Source organism: Macaca fascicularis, chromosome 6, assembly GCF_037993035.2.
Source record: "Macaca fascicularis isolate 582-1 chromosome 6, T2T-MFA8v1.1".
NCBI lineage: Eukaryota > Metazoa > Chordata > Mammalia > Primates > Cercopithecidae > Macaca > Macaca fascicularis.
The window spans coordinates 113,880,938-113,903,958 of NC_088380.1; the positions used below are offsets into that span (position 1 = coordinate 113,880,938).

A 23,021-nucleotide genomic window follows, 5' to 3' on the forward strand; every position below is an offset into this window, starting at 1 on the left:
AAGCTTAAAAAGAAAAACTAAATAGTTTTTGGTGACTAAGATGTACTCTGCATCTGTATCTGGGTACTTACTATTTGACTTTCGTGCCATCTTTATTCTTCTTTAAATTTTTTTATTATACTTTAAGTTCTAGGTTACATGTGCACAATGTGTAGGCTTGTTACATATGTATACATGTGCCATGTTGGTGTGCTGTACCCATTAACTCGTCATTTACATTAGGTATATCTCCTAATGCTATCCCTTCCCCTCCCCCCACCCCACTTTTCCACTTTAGAAAACGTTAAAATTTGTCAGTTTCCCAACACTGCCTTTCCACTTTTCTGTATTAATACAAGTGTGTCTTAAAATGCCATGTGCTAGTACACATACTTGAAAAACTAGAGGTGCACTAGTATTTGACCACAGTCCTACAGAACATTTCAGTTATAAACCTCTTCAATCTTAGCGAAGTTGATGCTACAGTAAATAATGCTAAAATAAGACTTCAGTAATCAAAAACATTTTTCAATAACAAAAGTAAAATGCGCACACACACTGAAGCAAACATTGAGTTTTTCATTGTAAGAAAGTACATTGTACTTACAAGTCATTTCCCCTGCAAGAGTAAAAGACAGTGAACAGTGAAAAAGATTACCTCCTGCTTTGATAATTGTGTCATTTTGACACTCTTCTATTTCAATAAGAAAAACTATGTAAAAAAGGTGATTGGTGTGAACTGTCCGGAGCAAAACAATTCTTAATGTAGATGACTAAAGTAAGGCACTGAAAAACCAGACATCAAAAAGAATGAAGAATTCCTTAGGCATAATAAACCTAGCATAATGCTCCTTAAGAATATAGGAAATAGTCTTAAAACTTAATCTTTATGCATTTATGAAATTTTTTACTGAACTAAAATATCAATCTGGGATATTTAAGTTGCCTTAAATTTTCAAAAAATGCAAAACTTTTTGGACTTGGATTACTGAAGTTATTATTTTGGCAGTCAACTGGTTCCTTAAACAATATTTCATCAATTGAGACTCAAAAATCAGAAAAGAGCTGTGATTATTATACCCATTTTACAGAGGAAGGAAGTGAAGCTCAGTGAGGTTTGGTACAGTGCCCAAGGTCACACAGCTAGTAAGAGCACAGAAAGAGGATTCAGACCCAAAGCTACACTTACCAGAGTCTGTGCTTTCTTTAAAAAAAACCAAAAAACAAAAAACAAAAACCAACAACAACCATGTTCCACTCTCTGCTTTGATGTTATGTATTCCTAGCATATTATTTTTTAAAGTACTAAAATACTAGGGAACTGCTGCAGAGGGTGCAGTAAAACTTGTGCCCTGTAATTTATCTGCTTTTCTAAAAAAAAAAAAATTAGAAATTTAAAAAATTAATTGTTTTTTTTGCCATATGTGGCTTATTATAGCATTTATCCATGCAATAAATATTTACTGAGTAACTCTTCTAGATGCTGTTTTCTACAATTTTTCATTGAAACATATAGCTTATCATCAATATTATGACTAAGCAGATTCTCCATATTATGGAAAACTTGCACTTCTATAAAAAAACTGTATTCTAAATTCTAAACAACTCACCTGCAAATAAGGTTTTGAAACACATCGAATTGTTAAATGAGGACTTTCTTCAAATTAGTTCTGTTTTACTAGTTTTACTGAAGATACTCTTAAAAGGTTAGTCAATAACTGTATTGTACAATCAAATGATTTCTGAAACTGATCTTGATCATTTTAATAAGATAGTTCTTAGGAAGTTAGGTTACTTTCTTTTAAAAATTATACAGTGCATATTAAAATTGCCTGATGGCTTAAGATAAGACTGCAAACTTTCAATCTAAATACGTAAAGCTGAGAATTAGCAGTTAACCACATATATTTAAGCATCTACATACTATAGATTTTAAAATGATGCCCATAGTAACACTGAATGTCCCAGTAATAACTCAGATATAACAAATGCTGGAAAAATTCTCTTTTAGTATCATTTTCAGAAAATGACGACTGTCTTCTTTATTATAGATCTCTCATTAAAACATACTAATTCCTGAATCAAGTGTGCAATCGTGATTCAGGCTGGATGATGACTATTCAGGGCATTTAAGAATTTCTTAGAAAATGCAACTTTTCTGGTTTCTGAAGTTATCTGAGTTAAAAGATCAACCCTCTGGGAAGATACAGTTGAAATATCTTCTGGAGATGGAAAAGTATCCTTTGGAGAGGAGAAAATGCAGGAATGTGTTTAAAATTTATCTTTCTACTATCTGATTCAGGGTTCCTAGGAAGTGTTCATAAAGTAGAATTCTCTAAACAGTAGATATCAAAGTGAGTGCTATTTGTTTCTAATCTGTGTTTTAAAAATATAAAGTGTATTTTTTCAAGTATAATAGACCCAGGATTTTATCTCTTCACTTTTTCTTTATTTTTATTTTTTCTGAGACAGAGTTTCGCTCTTGTTGCCCAAGCTGGAGTGCAATGGAACAATCCCAGCTCATTGCAACCTCCGCCTCCCAGGTTCAAGCAATTCTCCTGCCTCAGCCTCCTGAGTAGCTGGGATTACAGGTATGAGCCACCATGCCCAGCTAATTTTGTATTTTTAGTAGAGATGGGGTTTCTCTATTTTGGTCAGGCTGGTCTTGAACTCCCAGCCTCAGGTGATCCATCCACCTCAGCCTCCCAAAGTGCTGGGATTATAGGCGTGAGCCACTGCGCCCAGCCCTCTTCACTTCTTTTAGTTGCTTACTCACTTAACTTCCTCCCAGATCAGCTAGTTCTTATCTGTGTGAGCCTTTTTCAAATTACCTAACTTTTCTGTGCCTCAGTTTCTTCACCTGTAAATAAGGAAAAAGAACAGTTCTTCATAGTGTTGTTTTGAGATGGTGCCTGAAACAGAATACACGCTATATAAATTCTAGTTATCCTTACTTATTAAACATCTGCACGTGCCAAGCAATATAATACAGGGCAGAAAGCAGGAACAGCTATGAACAACCTACCATAAATATATAATGTCAGGGGGGATAAGTACCTGAGGAAAAATAAAGCAGAGTAAAAGTATAGTGAATGCAGAGAACAAGGTGTTATTTTTATATAGAGAGGTCAGAGTAGCCTCTTGGATAAAGACATTTTTTGAACACAGACCTGAAGAAAGTGAAAGCAAGGAACGTGAATGCCTGGGACAATGGCAAGCCGAGGTAGTGGGACAATGAAGTTCCCAGGCCCTGATGTAGAGGTGTACTGGATAGGAGAGGGAGGAGCACGGGCGGCTGAGCAGACAGAATCAGGCAGAGGGTGGTAGCAGAGGAAGTCAGAGGCCGAGGGAATCAGGGAAAGTTCAGCCATGGAGGACCTTGCTGGCCAGGTTAGAGACTGTGGACTTTGGTCTGGGTGAGACAGGAAGTCACTGGAGAGCTCTGACTGAGCAATGCCATGAGTCGGGAAAATAGGAGCCTGCTGCACTGGTAGAGACCACAGACAATGGTGTCTTGGACAGAGAAGCTGGGAGAGAACTAGTTCAATAACCCTAATACGCCTCTCCACTCTGCATTTTCCCTAAAAATGTACCTTTAACTCTGATTTACTGAACACCTACTAAGCAAGGTATTGACCTGGACCACTGTACAGACATTATCTTTTACCCTAATGCTGCAGACCCTCAGATAAAATGTAATAAAATTAGGATATTAAAGCTCCAAGAATTTCTGAAGTCGATTATAATTACATTATTTTATAGATGGAGAGTTCAAACTCCAGAGAGATGAAATGATTTGCTCAAGATCATACAGCTAGTTAGGTCAAGAAAAGGACCTGGGACTCAGTTTTCTTTACTTTATAAAAGCATATATTCGAATCAGTGTTTTATGGAATTACAAAAATAACTTATTTCAAGGATTTCCCTTTTCCCATTCTGATGTAAAAATAACAGCAAAACTTCTCTCAAACATGTTCTCATTAGGTTAATATTTAAGAGTATCATTTCTAAAGTGAGTATTTTTTAAGTTTCTAAAAGGAGTATTTAAAAAAAACCAAAAAACAAAAACAGGGTTTTGCTATGTTGCCCAGGCTGGTCTCAATTTCTTGGCTCAAACAATCCTCCTACCTCAGCCTCCCAAACAGCTGGGACTACAGGCATGTGCTACCATATCCAGCTAAAATGTGAATTTTTGAATTTTTTAAAAATTACTGTTTCCTTTAGGAAGTCTATATAAACAACTATTGCCTTAATCAATTGGCAGTTCTGCAAATCTATCATTGATATAAATACCACCAACTTTCTGTAATTACTTTAGTATGCCAATCTCTTACCAAAATAACTCCTATAGATTAAAAACAGCATTTATCAGATTCAGAGATAGCCCCAGTCTACCTTAGCAATAATCAGCAATTATAACAACTTAATATACTATCTGTTCCCAAGGAAAGGAGAATATAGCATAGAGTTATTCTTGGGAGTTAAAATAAAGGGACTAGAACTGCAAAGGATGTTTTATTTTTAAAGTAAATTGGAAGCTTCGTTTAGGATATTTTCAACTACCACATTTTCTTAATTTTATAAAACTCAGAGACATTAAGAAAGAAAGAAATCTGGTTGAGGATAAGGCAAATGTTGATAAGAATCCTCTGACTTGTGTCCTCTCTAAGTAACGAGGTGAATAGCTTGTTATGAAATCCTTTTCTCCCCTTCCTCCAAATCTGTGTTTGTATCTCAATTTTGGCACTCCACAGTTTCCACTATACTTAAGTCTTAAGTCTACTCCTAGTACCATAAAGCAGGATGTTAGCTTTCTTTTTTCTTTCCATTTTATTTTTTATTTTTGAGACGGAGTCTCACTCTGTCGCCCAGGCTAAAGTGCAGTGGCTCAATCTCGCTCACTGCAACCTCTGCCACCCTGGTTCTAACGATTCTCCTGGCTCAGCCTCCCAAGTAGCTGGGATTACAGGCTCCTGCCACCGTGCCCAGCTAATTTTTGTATTTTTTTTTTTTTTTTTTTTTTTTTTTTTAGTAGAGATGGGGTTTCACCAGATTGGCTGGGCTGCTCTTGAACTCTTGACCTCGTGATCTACCCACCTGGGCCTCCCAAAGTGCTGGGATTACAGGTGTGAGCCACCATGCCCAGCCAGCTTTCTTTTTTCTAGGAAAAGTTAGAAGAGATTTTAAGGCTATGAGGAGCTAAGATGTACTCCTGTCCTAGCAAGAACATTCTGTGAAATTGACTGGTGGGCAGTGAAGCTTGTTCCTGAGATCAGCAATAGAGTTTCTTGTAACGTAGTAAGTGTGAAAATAGCTATTTCCCAATCATCTTGTTCATTCCACACACATTAGGGAAGAGGAAAATTCAACTGAGGGCCAATTCTCCCCTAAGAGTCCTTTAGTTTAATTATGACCACAGTACATTAAATGTCTGTAAGACAACCATGTTAGCTCTGCTGCTCCTGACTGCAGTGGTGGAAGAGAGGAAACCCTTTCATTGCTAAAAAGACAGGGAAGGATGCCTTTTTGGGTAGAAAACATGGCTGAAAATTCAATTTAACTGAACACCAGGCCACTGTGCTTCTTGTAAATGAACATCTTTTTGCTGCTAATTTTGTGCTATTTTACCTTTCATTAAAAAAAGTAATTCAAGTTAAACTCAGCTGAACAGCAAAAAGCTCTTCATATTTTGAAGCATTTTGGAACAATTACTTTGACGGAAGCCCTTGACAGTTAAATGACTCCGTTAAATGAATGTTATAGAAGTCACATAATGATTTTTAGTGAAATATTGAATTTAACCACAAATGAGGAAAAACCAGTCATAAGCGCTATGGCTATATTTGAATAACATCTTGCTTATGAAGCTGAATGAATTCTATAATTTTTAATAATCAGGCAATCAACTAGTTAGCTGGTGGGTATGTTTCCCATCTTGGTGCTCTCTATTCATTTTTTATTTTTGCTTTTATTGTTGTTTTTTTAATCTGAGAAGCCATTAAGAACATTTCAAAACTAGCAAGAATTTTCTCTTAAATTGGTACAGTATTTTACAGTTGGACAATTAATGAGTTGCTGTCCCACAAGTGAAGTCCTCCTCTTTCCTTTTTCTCATTTGCTGAATGAGATTCTTTCACAAAGTAAAAAAGCAACAAAAGTCAAGAACATGCTGCCTGAGAAGTGTGAATTCAGTGTATGCCAGTGCTTCCTGCATCTGTGGGACTCAATATTCCTTTTCTTATTTTATGGATCAAATGTGAGATAGTATCAAGGCTTTTTGCATGTTTTCTCATGACTAATAACTGAAATATGTACTGAAATAATAAAACTGGTACTGTTCAATTTCCTTTTTAAATTCAATTCCAATATAAGTGAGAGTTATTTTGACGGTGAAATCTGACTTATAAAATTCTGTTTTCTGGAGAAGGAGAGGAGCTAGAAATCCCTGTAGACTCAAACCGTGTGAGTTGTGAGTGGGTAGGGACATTTGGACTGAAAAAATGAGTCAGAAAAAAAGAATGTTCTTGTTTGTCTGGCAAGCTGGGGTGAAAGTCGATGCTAAACATACTGAGTGGTATAACTTGGATCTCTACCCACTGCGTGCGGTTGCATTTCCTGATTTTTCCAAGCAGGTGAGGCACCACTGTCTCCATGTTCTCACTACTCTCTGCATTTATCTTCATCATCAGCAACTGTCGATTTATACTTTAATTGCCTATTTACATGTCTGCTCCCCAGTAAAAGGTCACTCCCTAAGAACAGGGAATATCTTTTCATCTTGCATCCTCCAACATTTCTCAGTTCAGATTAAGCTGTCCAATAAATGTATTTTTTAACTAGTAAACTTTTAACCTCTTTGGTTGACAGTGAAAATACATGGAAAAGGCCAGATAGTTTAAATATAAATACTAAAGTCCAGATACACGACAAGCTGCTTAAAGTGGCTATTACCTATAATCTTGCTACTCAAAGCGTGGTCCACAGTTCAGTAGCAGCAGCAGCATCTGGGAGCTTCATACATCCAGAATTTCAGGCCCTGCCTTAGACCTTCTGAGTCAGAATGCATTACAAGATCCCCAGATAACGCTATGCACAGTGAAGTTTGAGAAGCATTTACCTATAACATATGATAGCAGGATGTCTGAAGAAGTGATGGGTACATAATGGAGAAGAAATAAGGTCAGGGATTCTGATTAATACAGAAGTCTACTGAGAAAGTTTTAGAGCTCCCAGGACAGAGTCACTCAATGCTCACAGGTGGGAAACTCGCTCCTACCAGTTCCCTTGGAACCCCTTCTAGACACTTCTTCACAACTCTTTCCAGTTTAAAGACAGAGCTGCTCTTAAAAATGATCTTTTCTCCTTGGTGCAAAGAGAGCATTTATCGTCAGCATGCTGACATTTCCAGGAGTTTTGGCTTCCTCCACTGAAAATGTGGATGATCGAAAGGATATTGCTGACACCTGAATAAGAAATCCAATGACTCCAAGCTATGTAAATTTAATTATTTCCTTCAATTTTTTTTCAGGAGTCTTTTTTCTTTTCCTGAGCTTTGGAGAAGTCCTGGCAATTTTCATTTAAAAGAAATACAAGTCAGCAGTGGTTCACTGAACGGGCTGACACGTAATTTCATAGGGGGAGAGGCGCTCTGTCTTTAATCTAATTTGTGCTCTCAATTCCCAGCTAATGTATCTAGGGATCCTGATGTATGCATTTACAAGGAGACATCTGTAATGCAGAGTCCAGCTCTCTGCAATTCTCTGAAACATGGGTAAAAAATTAGTCTGGGCTCTTGCAGCTGCCCTACAACATGATAAATCTCTATATACTCACAGATGTAGAAATATTCTCGGCCTGGCCTGAATTCAAATCCTAGAGAAAAGGGAGTGAAGAGCTGGAATTTTTCAGAGAACTTCAGCGGTCCATTTGGAGAGTGAGGCCGGTTACATTCCCATCTCTTGAACCCTTTGGAAGTGTGGTCGCAGGCACTGTAGCCATCAAAGTTCACCATGTAGAGGACATAGCGCTCAGTCTTATCTTCTGGGACGGAGTCCTCATAGTGAGGGCAGAAAACGTCCAGGTAGTCATTGATACAGACATCAATGTGGTAGTCACCCCTCTGGAATCTGTTAGAAAAAGAAAAAACATGTGATAATTCATAGAGAAGGGGCTTTCTGCTTGGAATCAGTGGTTAAGCTATTCAATAATTCTGGAGCTAAAGCATCTAGTATAGTAAGTTGTACTGAATGCCACTATGATTTGGGGCATGGTTTGAAATGCTGCAGTTCCCAATCCAAGCCACAAAAAGCCATTTTACAGAGGGATACCATTATATTTGTTTCAAAATATCCTACAAACTAAGTGCTTTGCTTTCATTTTAAATATTATATTAAATATCACTCTTTCAAACTGTGGAACTCTATAGAGGTACTAATGTGCTGTTTTCCATGTTTCATTATTAAAAATCATATATTAAAACAAAGTTCTTCTATTTTTATAATAGTGTTTCACTTAATAACTATTTTTGAATAAATGAATGAGGAAATTAAAGAACAAATAAATGACTGAATTGTTTTTTGTTATAGTTGAGGCCATTTTCCACTTTCTATGCAAATGAGAATTAGAGCCATAAAATTGGGAGAATTCGAATCACAACATTTTATAGTTAGAAAGAAAATTCCTAAAACACTTCCATTTTAGAGAAAAATAAAAAGACATAAAGATGAAGCAGTGAGTGATGGAGCGAAACCTAGTGTGGAGACTTCGGATCCCAGTTCAGTGCTTTTCTTAGATCTGCTACGTCAGAAACTTATTTTAGTGCATCTCGCTTTCGATGCAGCATCTTTTCCATATTGAGAAAACAACTCATCTAAATCAAATGACTTTTCCCCTCATTTCTTTTAATTCTACAGGTCATGTTCTAAAGCTGGGCTGGTGAGTAATGAAAAGTAACAAGGCCATTGAAAATAGCCAAAGCCATGGCAAATTCATCCTAGTTAAAAATGTACACATGTGAATACACACCCTCCCCACCACAAACACCACACTATCTCCTTCAATTCTCATCTCACAAAAGTCTTGCTTATCTGCTTTAACTAATGTGTCTTTCCCCAGCAGTTGAACAGTATTTCCCAAAACACAGCGATGTGTGAAACAGGAGCTGTTATGCATACAACTTTCTTAGTCTAAAATCATGGTGGAAAAGCCTACAAAACTCCTTTGTTTATAGCTAGTGAGGAAATTCTTCTCTGAGCCCTTAGAAGTTTCATCATAAAACTGTTACTGCTGAAAAGCAATGCTCATAAAGCCATATAATCTCTGAGCTGGACAGTCTGAGCGTGAACACTTCCCAGTGGCAGTGAGACAGTCTATTCCATTTTTGGACATCTCTAAATGTTGGAAAGTTTCTTCTTATATTCAGCATAAATCTGCTTCTGTGTATTTTCTACCCAATGGTCCTACTTCTGCTGCCTGGAATTACAAAGAACAAATCAAATTCCTCTTCTGCAAGGGAGTCCATAAAACATTTGAAGATGTCAGCTATATCTCTCTGTATCTTCCTTTCTGCAGACATTTGAAAATCTTGATTCCTTTGGTTCTTTCTAGTATAGTTCCCAGGCTCCTCATCATTCTAGATTCTTGCCCTTTCTCATAGCCTCCAGTTTCCCAGTATATTCCCTATAAAATGCTGCACCCGAACATTGACATAAAAACGACCTCTCACAGCTTTGACCAAAGTCCACCCCAGGAGAAATATACCACCTTCTAGCCGGGTACAGTGGCTCACCCCTGTAATCCCAGCACTTTGGTAGGCTGAGGCAGGCAGATCACTTGAGTCCAGGAGTTTGAGACCAGCCTGGCCAACACGGCGAAACCCTGTCTCTACTAAAAATACAAAAAATATTACCCAGGCATGGTGGCACATGCCTGTAATCCCAGCTACTTTGAAGACTGAGGCACAAGAATCGCACAAACCTGGAAGACGGAGGTTGCAGTAAGCTGAGATCACACCACTGCACTCCAGCCTGGGTAACAGAGTAAGACTCAATCTCAAAAAAGAAAAAAGAAAGAAATATACCACCTTCACTCTGGATGCTAAATATTCATTGATAAGCCAAGATACTCTTCTGAGAGACAACATTGTGAAAAAGTGGTGACACCATTCGTTTTGACTGAGTAGACCTAGATTTAAGAACTGGATCTGCTGTTGGTTGAGTGAGAGATTCATAAATCATTCTGAGCCTCAGTTTCCTAATATGTAAGTTGGACTAATCATGAGAACCTGCCTTCCTGGCCTCCTGTGGCTGCTTCAAGACTTAGATAAGGAAATGTATGGAAAGAACTGTGTAGATGTAAACCACTGTTACCATCATCAGGATATACCGAAGCATATGAAATAAGTAAATAAAATATTGATTTTAAAATAATAGCAGTAAGAACATACAACAGAGATAAAAATAATATCTATATTTCCCCTTTTAAAAATTCAAAAGGAAAATCATATAGAAATGTTAAATTCTGTCCTTAAATGTCAAATGATCCATCGAAACTCCACTTGACCCTTGCTCTTGAAAAGCAGCATGCTGATTTACACAAGAGAAATAAGGAAAAATTCTCAGAATATTCACTTTTCAGCTAGAGGATCCCAGAATACATAACCATTTAAAAAAAAAAAAAAACGAAAACACTCGGAAGTATTTATATTTGCAGTGATCACGGGTTTACTTTTTCTTCATTACTAGCAGACAACGATTTGTCAAGATGCAAGGAAAGTCTGTGTTGCTTTTAAAAGATTTTTGAACATCAAGGTAACATCACTGCCAAAGTACAGAGAAAAGACACTGCAAGGTTCAGATAAAAGGGTGCTGGGATATGAAGCATCAGCACTCAGAGTAGCCTGACAGTTTTGGATAACAGCCAGACAAGAACTGCAGCAGAAGGCAATGCCCAGATGCACTTTATATTATTATATTATTATTATAGATTTTAAAGAGATTCAAGGGGGAAGTTTTTTCTTTCCCTAAGTGTCACTCATTTTAGCTTCTACTAGCATTTGGCACTGCTCAAAGTGAAAGTAAAAATTAAAACTGCCATTGTCTGGACCCATTCTGCTACTCCTTTATTCTACAATTCCTTTATTCCACAACTGAAAACAAAAAAGGCAGTTTCTTGATGCCTAAAACTTTTCTCTCCTTTCCTAACTTTTATCCCTGTTAATGTGCTAAATTTTTACCAAAGCAAACTGTGAGGTTGAAGACACATTCTACTTTGTGTTGACCAGCTATCCCTTCTGGTGACATTTTATTTTGCATGGAGTGTGAAGTGAATTACTGTGGTACCTATTTTAAACATGCGATTGCCCCAGAAATTACTATTTCTTTTCTTTTTTTTTTTTGAGAGGAGTCTCGCTGTGTCACCAGGCTGGAGTGCAGTGGTGTGATCTCGGCTCACTGCAACCTCCACCTCCATAGTTCAAGCAATTCCCCTGCCTCAGCCTCTTGAGTAGGAGGGATATAGGCACACGCCACCACACCCAGCTAATTTTTGTATTTTTAGTAGAGACAGGGTTTCACCATGTTGGCCAGAATGGCCTCGATCTCCTGACCTCGTGATCCGCCCAGCTCGGGCTCTCAAAGTGCTAGGATTACAGGTGTAAGCCACTGTGCCCGGCCACAATTACTATTTCTATCCTTTTAGCCATACGACAAAGAGAAGATGATGATTCACTATAGAATCAATATATACTTTTGTTTCAGATCTTAAATTTGTATAGTTTACTAATGTAAATTTCAAAGGGTGGACAATATAAATATTTTTAAAATGACAAATTGGAACTGATAAAATGTATCTACATAACGTACTCAACTATAATCCAAAGAAAAGTTTAGGATCAGATATGCTAATGCTATTAGGTTGGTGCAAAAGTAATTGCAGTTTTTGCCCTAATATATCAAATCATGTTCTCTGGGTATAAAGTCGAATGGAAAAATTCTTTTCTGGCCATACTGTGAAGGAGCACACAAGTTGGCTAATATTAGAGTGCTTATTATGTTACATTCATTATCTCAACTTAATCTCTATTACAATGCCACAGAATAGCCACTATTATTACTACACCCATTTAAAGATGAGGAAATTCAGATTAAGAAGTCAAGCAACGTGCCCAATATTACACAAGTAGTAAAGAAAAAGGGAAGGCAGAATTCAAACCCAGTCTGACCTCAGAACCAAAGCTCTTCACTTTTCCATTTTGTGAGAGATTAAATTGCTAGAGCCAAGTCCTTAGGTCAGCTCTGTATTCCTCCAGAGGGACCCATTTTCATTCTTGATGAGGTTTCAGTTCTTTCCTTCATTCACTGATGCAACAAACATTTGCTGCATCCAGGATCTGCTATGTGCTTTACATATGTTATCGTATGAAATCCTCCAAACAACCCTATTGTGTAGTTTTAATTAGTTTCACTTTACCAATGAGGAGAGGACATTCAGAGAGGGCATTGTCCAACTTTTTATAGCTAATAAATAGCAGAGTTAGGATCTGAACTCAAGTCTTACATGGTTCTGAAGCATATTCTTGTCCTCCTAACCACAATGGTTCCAAAGCTTCACCAGCTATAGTAACGACCCTCTTAAGAGTTTGGGTTACCTTTATATTTACACGGATCTTCTAGCAGAGCATTGCAGCAAGGTGTCCCAGCCCTACTGTCTCCTCCACGAGGTTTGTCCCAAACTCCTAAACTGGAAAGCTGAGGGGTGTGTCAGCATTTAGAATACACCTCAGATTGCAGGGTTAGCTCCTGACTCATCCTTTCACAGAATAACATGTCAGCAGCCATTCACATAAAGGGATCTTTTTTCCATCAGGAAACAGCTTTCGTGAGCTCTAGCTCATATTAAAAGAGGAAACTGACATCTAGGAAGACTGATTCTGCATGCCAATATTTACAAATGCCATGGGTAACACAGCCATTGCTTTAACACATTTGTAAATTTCTTGGAAATTTTCTTGTAAATGTCTTCTCTTTGTGTCTTATTCTTAATTCCATCCATTGTATCAGCAGTTCTATACCTCTCTCTGAGATCACCACATAATTTTAACTATAAGAATATCTGGCTCTATACCAAGCCAGCAATAATTACAATACAATCTCTACTAAATTATCACAGTGCTTCACAATGTAAAAGCACGCTCGGTTACCATACTTAGAAAAGCAATTGTGTTTGAGTAAAACAATTACTGGGCTGCCTGTTTTCACAGTGCAAAAGTCTCAAGAGTCAAGAAACATCTCATATGCACAAAAAGATGGTCCCTGCTCCCCACCAGACTGCATGGCCACTTAGGTCAATGTTCTGTGAAAATAAATAGCTGACCCTTGAGCAACACGGGTTTGAACTGCATGGATCCACTTACATGTGGACTTGCTTCTACCTGTGCCACCCCTGAGACAGCAAGACCAATCCCTCTTCATCCTCAGTCTACTCAATGTGAAGACAAGGATGAAGACCTTTAGGATGATCCACTTCCACTTAAAAAGACTAAATATATTTTCTCTTCCTTATGATTTTATTAATAACATTTTCTTTTCTCTAGCTTACTTGATTATAAGAATACAGTATATAATATATTTAACATACAAAATATGTGTTAATTGACTGTTATATTAATGGCAAGGCTTCCAAGCAAACGTAGGCTATTAGTAGCTAAGGTTTTCAGGAGTCAAAAGTTATACGTGGATTTTCAACTACATACAGGGTCAGTGACCTTAACCTCCCACATTGTTCAAGGATAAACGTAATATTATATGTACTCTATTATGGCAAGAATACATTGTACACATTTATCAAAATTTGGCAGTAGACTGGTTCAGAATCAATGTCATATGTATTATGAAAGTGTAATTTTAGTTAATTTAGAAAAATAAAATTCAGCATGGCAACTAGTCCTTTGCAATCATCTCAAATGCCAAAAATGAATTATGTACTTTACGGTAGTTCTTGATGAACCAGAGGACACCTGGAGCATTGGATAAAAAGCACATTTCCAGGGCTATTGACAGCAAAAGTAACAACTGAAGCTGGGATTAGAGCTGAAAAGTGTGCTTCTGGAAAGTGTGTTTGTTTCTCAGTGTTTACCTATGACATTCCATTGTATGCTGAATAAATTTTAATTTTCAATTTAAAGCCACTGTTAATATCTCTCCCTTGCTGAGCATGGTGGCTGATACCTACAATCCTAGGACTTTGGGAAGCTGAAGTGGGAGGATCACTTGAGCCCAGGAGCTTGAGACCAGCCTGGGCAATACAGTGAGACTCCATCTCCATAAAACATTTTTTTTTTTAAATTAGCCAGGCATAGTGGTGTGTGCTTGTAGTCCCAGCTACTCAGGAGGTTGAGGCAGGAGGATCGCATGAGCCTCAGAGGCAGAGGTTGTAGTGAACCGAGATTGTGCCACTGCATTCCAGCCTAGGCAACGGAGCAAGACCTTGTCTCAAAAAAAGAAAAAATAATTGCTCCCTGTACTGAACCTGTCTGCAAGAAGTAAGTCATGACTTGAGTCTCAGAATTCAGATGAAATAAAGACAAGAGAAGTGAGGTAACAGTTGATAACTACCTTTTCATTTAGATCTCACCAGTGTGCCCTCAACTTTCTACTGAGTGAGGAAGCAAAGCACTGTTTGATGACATTAGGTAGCCTAAGCCATAAGAGCTTTGTCCTCCAAAGTACTTCATTTTCAAACCTGGGTGACTGCAAAAGGTACATCTACTACTTAAATAGTCTAGGTCCTTTACTAGTCTCAAGTGTAAGTTCTCAATGTACTCTGACCCTGTCTCTTGGTTCCTCTTTACTAAGGTAAGTAGATATCACCTCACCTTTCTTCCTTATGATTTTCATGGTGCTGACCTGACTTCCTCCTCAACACCACACTCTAGTATTGTGGATATTGACAGCTGGAGAGGCCACATTGAAAGGACACTCGGCCGGGCGCGGTGGCTCAAGCCTGTAATCCCAGCACTTTGGGAGGCCGAGGCGGGCGGATCACGAGGTCAGGAGATCGAGACCATCCTGGCTAGCACGGTGAAACCCCGTCTCTACTAAAAATACAAAAAGAAATTAGCCGGGCGTGGTGGCGGGCGCCTGTAGTCCCAGCTACTCCGGAGGCTGAGGCAGGAGAATGGCGTGAACCCGGGAGGTGGAGCTTGCAGTGAGCCGAGATCGCGCCACTGCACTCCAGTCTGGGCGACAGAGCGAGACTCCGTCTCAAAAAAAAAAAAAAAAAAGGACACTCAGGCAGTGCCCTGGGCTTCAGGCTGCAGAGGAGCAGCACCATAATCCTCCTTCTCTGAGTTCATCTTTAGCCACTTTGCCCTGCAGTATTCCCCCTTTTATTCCATCCTCATTTGCTAAAGCCAAAATGCATTTCATTTTAGTAGCTGGAAAAGGAAGGGTAGTGCATATTTAAAATGTTCTAAATTGGCCTTTAGCATATGTTGCTGGCACAGCAGAGAGCCTGCTTCCAGGGAAATACGTACGGAGGTATTTTATCAAGCAGCTCCTGAGTGAAGTTTCTTCACTCCATAAATATAGAAACAGCATTACTGAAAAGAGACAGTGTTATTAGAGGTTAGGAAGCTGTGAGATACTTTCATCCCCCTTCACATTATGTTTTAAAGAATTCAATAATGAAAATGTTATTTCTCATGAACTGGATAGTTGATTATTACATTTTAAATGTATTTTAATCTGTCAAAGAGGTGATTGTTTTAATATTCCTACTTGAACAGAAATCCAATGTCACTTCTTTAATTACAAGGCAACCTAATGTATTACATTCTGAAATTGAAATGTAAAAGAAGGATATGATTTATGGTCAAAGATTAAGCAAATTTATCAGCTTAGGGTTCCTCCAAAATTTTAAACTAATTCTAGAGTGAATGTATCTTGGGAGCACTGTCTTCAAATTCTACTATTACCGATTTAAAGGCTAATTTCAGAATAAGATGTCTGTTTTTAACTAGTATAATTTTTCATTTGTCCCAAAAGGGGCTAATGGGTCCTGCAACAGATATGGGTTTGGTTTATAAATATGTTTTTGTGAGGAGATGGGCAGGACAGCAGTCTCTGTTGTATAACATGCTGCTTCTTGCCTCCTTCTGTTATTCCTTTCAGCACAGAATGCAAGCCTTATGGCTTTCCTATTCTAAATCTGAAGATGCTCTTTTTTTTTTTTTTTTTTTTTTTTTTTTGCTTTTCTGCAGAGGTTAAAGCATGGAATACAAACAGCAAATCAAACTCAGGATAGATAAATAATACCAGTATCACTGATGGCTGAACAAATATTTGTTTTGTTAATTTTCAATTTCTCTTCTCTCTCATGGACTGAAACATGTCTGTCTTTCAGATGTATTGGTAATCAGCCTCCATGTTCAGCTCTGAGACAATAGGAGTCATGGATAGTTTCACTGTTACCACACCAGGTGTAAAGGCTGAATGAGATATTATATGATGACCAAAACACATAATTTCAGACCAATCCAGCTCTTCCAGGCTTTAGAACATGCTAAAAACAATGAATATTCCTAGAGAAGTGAGGGTTTACAAGTTAAAAAAAAAATTCAAGGATAAATTTCAAAGATGTTTCCTACTTATTTTGCAGCAGAAATGCAGTATGCTACAATATATACTGACAAAATGTTCGGAACCTTGAGTTGGTGCTGTGTTTGTCCATTAATGAAAGTTCCAACAGAGCTCTTGTACATGCATGTTTTGATAATTACAAATTCTGCAGCATAAGAGTTTTACCTTGAGTTCAGTAACTGTTGATGATGATAAGAAGACGTCATTTGCTTGGCCAAATATTTAGAATTCATCAGCAGTTTATTATACCACCCTGTCACTTTTTTTCTTGTATGTATGTGTGTGCACTTTAAAAGCAAAACATTTAAAAATCCCACAATACTAATTATATCAGATAGATGGATAAAACTCACATAGTTTTTGCCTGTTGCTTTTCTACTACAAGTCATGTCAATCTGAATGACTTTTTAAAACTGGTATCTCCCAGGAATTGCACCTGTTTCATATACAGGGCCCACAAAATGTTCTCTCCTCCAGTGTTTTAACTCATTTGGAGTTTGTTTTATTAACTTGATGGAGGAGCTTCAAAGGAAAGAAAGCATTAAATTGGCAGAGCCTAATCAAGACTTTCCCTCAGGAAGGGGCTGGAAGCTTTGGGTGACAGTCTAATTGCTTCTAAGCCCCCAAAGAGGCCTCGGGCATGGAGTAAGAGTGTGTCAACGTCTACAGGCCAAGGCAGCCAAAGCATTAACCAGGCAGAGTTCTAAAGACCTAACACATCACAGATCACTTCAAATGGTTTTCAAAAGGAGATTTTAAAGAAATAGTTAATGTCTGGCAATCGGTATAGTCCTAACAGAGGTCACTCCCACAATGCAAAACAAGCTCTTCCTCCACTCTTGCTGGCTGGGAGCTTCCTATCAAAGCTGTACTTCAGGTCTTAAGCCAGTAGAGTTTTAAATCCCCCACCCCCAACTTCAAGCACATGGAGCAGAACACCTGCCACATACACACAGACCCAGCAAAAGGACACACAGGAAACCATCAAATAGGCTATCTAGCCACTGTCCAAGGAGAACAGAATTAAACAAACTGATTCTGTTCAGGGGATGTGGGAGTCAATCAAATAAGCTACCTGTCAAACTGCTTACTTCCATGTAGCCCTTTTGTATCTTCCAGATACAAAAAAGAGAGTTACCTAGCAGAATTTCAGGCTATTCACAGTTTCAAAAATAATAATAATAACCAAAGGGTAATAGTAAATCTCCTTTTTATTGACCAACTCAAGGAGAGATTTTTGGAAAACAGTGATTTAATAGTTCTTAAGTACTTGGTGTGCAAAGAGTGAACTAAATATTTGTATTATGGGTTGATGATAACTTACTGGAATCATTACAATCTAAATCTGAAATTTAGCCCAGACTTTTAAAAAATTGAGATATCTGATAATTAATCTGTTAATTTATTAAGCAAACAAAAAACAATAAATCAGAAGAAAGAAAATACATGTGTTTTGTGACTTTCTTTTAAGTTTGATCTTCATCAGACAAGGGGAAGCATATATTTAGTAATGCTAGGGCATAATAATAATAATAATGTTTTCCTACAAAACTGTAGACAATAAAGCATAAAGCAGAAATTGTGGCTGTTTCTATGGAAATTGGCATGTGCAAGGTAATTACTTCTATTTGGCTGGTTAGGACCTTGTGAGCAGTTGGATACAAATCTGGGACTGCGAATGAGGCTAATACAAAGAAAAGAGCTCTGCAGTCATTAGAAACGAGGTGGTGGTCATAGTCATAAAAAGTACTGAATTCATCCGAAGTCAGTGTATAGATTTAGATGAAAACTGGGACTCTGCTGAATGCAAATTGCTGCAATTATTACTACACTATTTTTATATAGACTTTTTTTATGTATAGATCTCCTTGAAGATAGTGATGGTGTTTACTTGTCTCTGTATCCCCAACACTTAGCACAATGTTTGCACACAGTAGTGACTACATAGATGTTCGATGAAGAGGAATTGTAGCTGAAGGGCAGTGATGCTTAGAAACAGAACTGTGTAAAACATCCAATAATCTCTTCCTGTGTTCTGGGTCCCTGTATAAAATTTTGAGAGAAGCTAAATATTATAAACAAAGGTCAAGATCAGGAAACAAAATAATGGCAGGCTGCAAAAAGGAAAATGATAATCAGGACTGTTGTTAAAGCAATGCTAGAAAATTATGCCTAGCCAAGTAGATAACTTAAGCACCTAAGGCAGAATGAAAGTTTCTCTCTTGTCATTAAGTCCTCTATTCAATTACCATTTATCGGGGTAATTAAACACTGGAAAGTGATGCCAGGCTAATTGTTAGATTATGATAATTACACGTCTTTGCTATGCTACAGCTGATCAAAATAAGATGTGGTCCCGTGCACTTAGCCAAAGCTGCTCTGTAATCGTCAGACTTTTGTACAGAGCTAGGACATTTATTACTAATTCATTACAAATCAGGCGGAGAAGCTTATTATTTGTAATGCTTCTACCCGCCCCCCCACCCCCCACAGCCTCCTGAAACAAGACTCGCAAAAGGTTAAGCACAAACTTCTGCCTCTCATTGGCCCATTTCCATCCCAATTACACAGTTGAGCAGCATTAGGTGCCTCTATTTGAGAGGGTTCATCAGGCTGCTTCACAAACATCCTGCAACCGCCTATCACATTGGCAGAAACATCCAAGACTCCTTTTCAGCCCCTGCCAACCACTGTTTTGCTCTCAGTTGTGTCCCAGCAACCATGAGTTGGAAATACAGAGGCTCCTTTGGTTTTGGGGCTCCCTCCTGCTCAGGTCAGGCCTCAACCAGGCTGAGATACGCCCAGGGATTTGCTCCAGTTAGCAGGAGTCATGGGGAATACAGACTGTTCTCCACCTATCTGACATCCACTCTCTGTTCTTCAAGCCAGGGTCAGGAGAGGAAACCAACGTTCTCAGGATCCCACCAAAGTCACCTCAAAGCTACCAAATAGACTCGAATCTTTGGAGAAAAAGACTAGAACCAATGCATTGTCCTTGGGCTTTACAAGGCCAGAGTCCCTGGCATATCTGGGGTTTAGAAATCTCTCCTTCCATCTCTGTACTAACTGCTCCAGGCCACTGTTGGAAGGTGGGAAGGCACACAGGTATTTTATATTCTTCATTTGGCTTTATCCTGGGACTTTTGGGGTCCTCCCTGCAACCATCATCAGAATGTGTTAACATGAGCCACTGTGAGGTGGAGAAAGCATAAAGCATCAGATTAAAAGTTTAGTAACTGCTAAAACATTTATGTCATGGTATGGCTCTCTATTTTGGGATATTTTTTTCTCATCATTTTAGCAGTGTTACAGACTGAATGTTTGTCTCCCCCACCCCAATTCATGTTTAAGCCCCAACCCACAATGTGATTGCATTTGGAGACAGGTCTTTTTTGGAAGTAATTAAGGTTAAATGAGGTCACAAGGGTGGTGCCCTAATCCAACAGGTTTAGTGTCCTTATATGAACAGACAGCACAGAGCTCACTCTCCTTCTGCCATGTGAGGACTCAGTGAGAAGATGGCTTCCCCAAGAGAGCCCACACCAGAACCCAACTCCTGTTGGACCTTGCTCTGGGACTTCTAGCCTCCAGAACGGTGAGAAAATAAATCTCTGTTGTTAAAGCCACAGGGTCTATGGTAGGTTGTTATGGAAGTCTGAGTAGACTAATATGAGCAGTTTAACATTAAATTAGGGATGCAGTGGGGGACAGGGTGGTTTTGAATTACATTGCTCTCAGTGACTTCAGATATATGTAAACATCAATAAAAAACAGCTAAGTAAAAATGTCCAGAAAGGAAGGGAGCAAGGGGGAAGGAAGATAGCAGAGTTATGCCACTACCAGCACTTCTCATGATACCCTGCACATGGGAGAGACTAAATATCCACTTGCTGCTCTGACCAAATGCCTGCTCTGAGGCGAGAAGGCATGCTATTTTTCTAAATAAGCATAGTTTCACCTCTGAAATTAACTCATGGCACTACAAAAACGACTGTATTATCACCTGGCAACTGTGTTATCTCACTGTTTCAGCAAGGCTTTTGCCCAGAGATAGAATGAAGGGTGTTACAGAAAAGTCACATATTCCATTTTACCCTTCCTTGACCCTGGAAATTAAAACAGAATATGCCATCACCCTTCAACAATTGTACTAAGTGCATTCTAGGGGCAAAAGAAACCATGAGGTACTTTGTTAACACCAGAATACATGAAACTGTCATTTCATGCACACATTTATTGGTGGCCTGTGGTTTAGACTGGGGAGCTGGGGAACAAAGGTACTTCAGTTCATCACATAAAAATGGTTTTGCACTACTTAGTATTACTATTTCCTCCCCACACTCATTAAAAGGATATCCATTCATACAGCTGGATCCTCTATTTACTTTTATAGCCTGGACCACAGAAAGATATATGCAAGAATAATGCAATCATAAAAAATAAGAAACTAATTGCTCCATCCCAAGGAAACATAAGGGGGAGAAAGAAATAAACAATTCACCATTTATTTCTCAGAAATAAATCTAAGCACTTTAGAGGATTCTCAAGCACTACAATATTTCTACCTACTTAAATGCTTGCCTATCTCAATGACAGGGAATATAGTTGTTTTTCTTTTTCCACCTTTCATCTTAATAAACTCTTACTTTCAAAATGTCTACCTTGGAAAAGAACTATAGTTCAAAGCAAGTGCACATGATCTTCCTATTGAACTTGCAGAATTTTTGGTATTGCTAGAAGCTCTGAATGAGCCACTTGTGTCAACTGCAAGGTTTCAGAGGGAAGGTTAATGCCAAGACACAAAGAAAATGAAATAAGCAGATGATAATGGGCACTCCATGCCCATGACAACTCAGCACTGTGAGCTTTGAGAAGACAGGGTCGCAACTTACTTTCTTCAGTACTCAGTAGTGCAATCCCAGATCCCAAAGTTTCACGATGTACACATTAACATTTTATTGCTGCTCACACTGTTCAAGGCAGACAGAAAGAGAGGATGTGAGCTATTTTTGGTCACAAACTCAGTGTTGATGAGCTGGGTCAAAAAACAACACAGGATTTACAAAATCTATGGGAGATATTAAATGAGATTGGGACTAAGCACAGAATCTGTATGCAATGTAAGGGTAAATGTTACTCTAATATAGCGCATCAATTGATTTATTTACAGAATAGGGTAATTTTACTTGCTGATATTTTAATTCAACATCTGGGTATCTACCTTGCCATGTCAAATATTTACCAAAATCATACCCCATTTTGCATGCTAAAAAAAACTTGGATTTTTTTTTTCAATTCTACAAATATAAAGTATTCCTTTCAACCCTCTCTCTGAGAAGTAAAGGCATAGGGCAAACAGGGATTTCATCTTGGCATATCTCAGATTTCTGGCTCAGGACACTCTGTATCTGAGAGAGATTCACAACAGCCAAAACCCACTCAAGAATGTTTTTAAATCCAGTCATTAGTTAAAAATCCTAAGTCATGGTCTCTAAAAGTACTGGTTACTATGGTTCTATAAACATGACTAGGGAAAATAACATGACATGTGCTGACCAGGTGAGCAGATCAGAAGAACAATCTACCAGACTAATACAAGAGTATACCCACTCTTGGTGCTGTTAAACCTGCCCTGAAGCATGCACTAATATTCAGGGCTGGAGCAAGGGAGGATAGTGTCCTATCTGCAGAAACACCTCTTCCTTCCTTGTGTAGGCAGTGAAACTCTGCTGGAATTGCGTTTCCCACCATATGACTGGGACATGATCTGAAGCTTACATATACTTCAATGTAGGGTTCTGAATCCTAAAAAGTTACAAATTATTTTAACTCACTAGAGGAAATGAAAATTAGGAGCTGTGGGAAGTGCCTATTGTTTTTTTGTTTTAGTTTAAATATGAATTTCTGGCATAAAAGCTGAAGAAATATACTTACATATGCATAGCACTTTCTGATACAGCATTAAACTTAGTTTATTTTTTAAATAAAGGTGGTGTCTTCTGGATATAATATCTCTAAAGATGTCAGAGATGTTTACAAGTATATGGAAACATGAAATACTGCATTTCTTTGGCAATTAGGACATTTAAAAATTCGTATCACATATGAGAAAATTGAGTTGATTCTAATGATGAAAAAAACTTACTGGACAACTCAAAATTAGACATATCACTCCTGATTTTCTTTGAATCTATGAACTCCTCCCACATAAAACTTTTGATAAAGGTTTTGACTCAACAACAGCTACAACCATCTTAGTAGAGTTGAGAGCAACAAAATCCTAACTCACCACTGCTTGAAAACACCAGGTTATTTGCCTTCGTATTCTAGACCAATAACCTGGCTTTGTATCCTAGACACCACTGATGTTCACTAGTCTTAACCTACAGTAATTATATAAATATA

The 23,021-nt window shown here is 38.1% G+C and overlaps 1 protein-coding gene across 6 annotated transcripts in view; it reads right to left on the minus strand.

Annotated features, from left to right (window-relative positions):
- EFNA5 (ephrin A5) overlaps positions 1-23,021 on the minus strand; it is a 295,312-nt gene that overhangs the window by 43,000 nt on the left and 229,291 nt on the right. For all 6 annotated transcript variants that reach the window (XM_005557481.4, XM_005557480.4, XM_073994005.1 and 3 more), the window contains one exon: positions 7,813-8,105. In XM_005557481.4, coding sequence (XP_005557538.1) covers positions 7,813-8,105 — 293 coding nt within the window. The remainder of the gene's footprint in view (positions 1-7,812; positions 8,106-23,021) is intronic.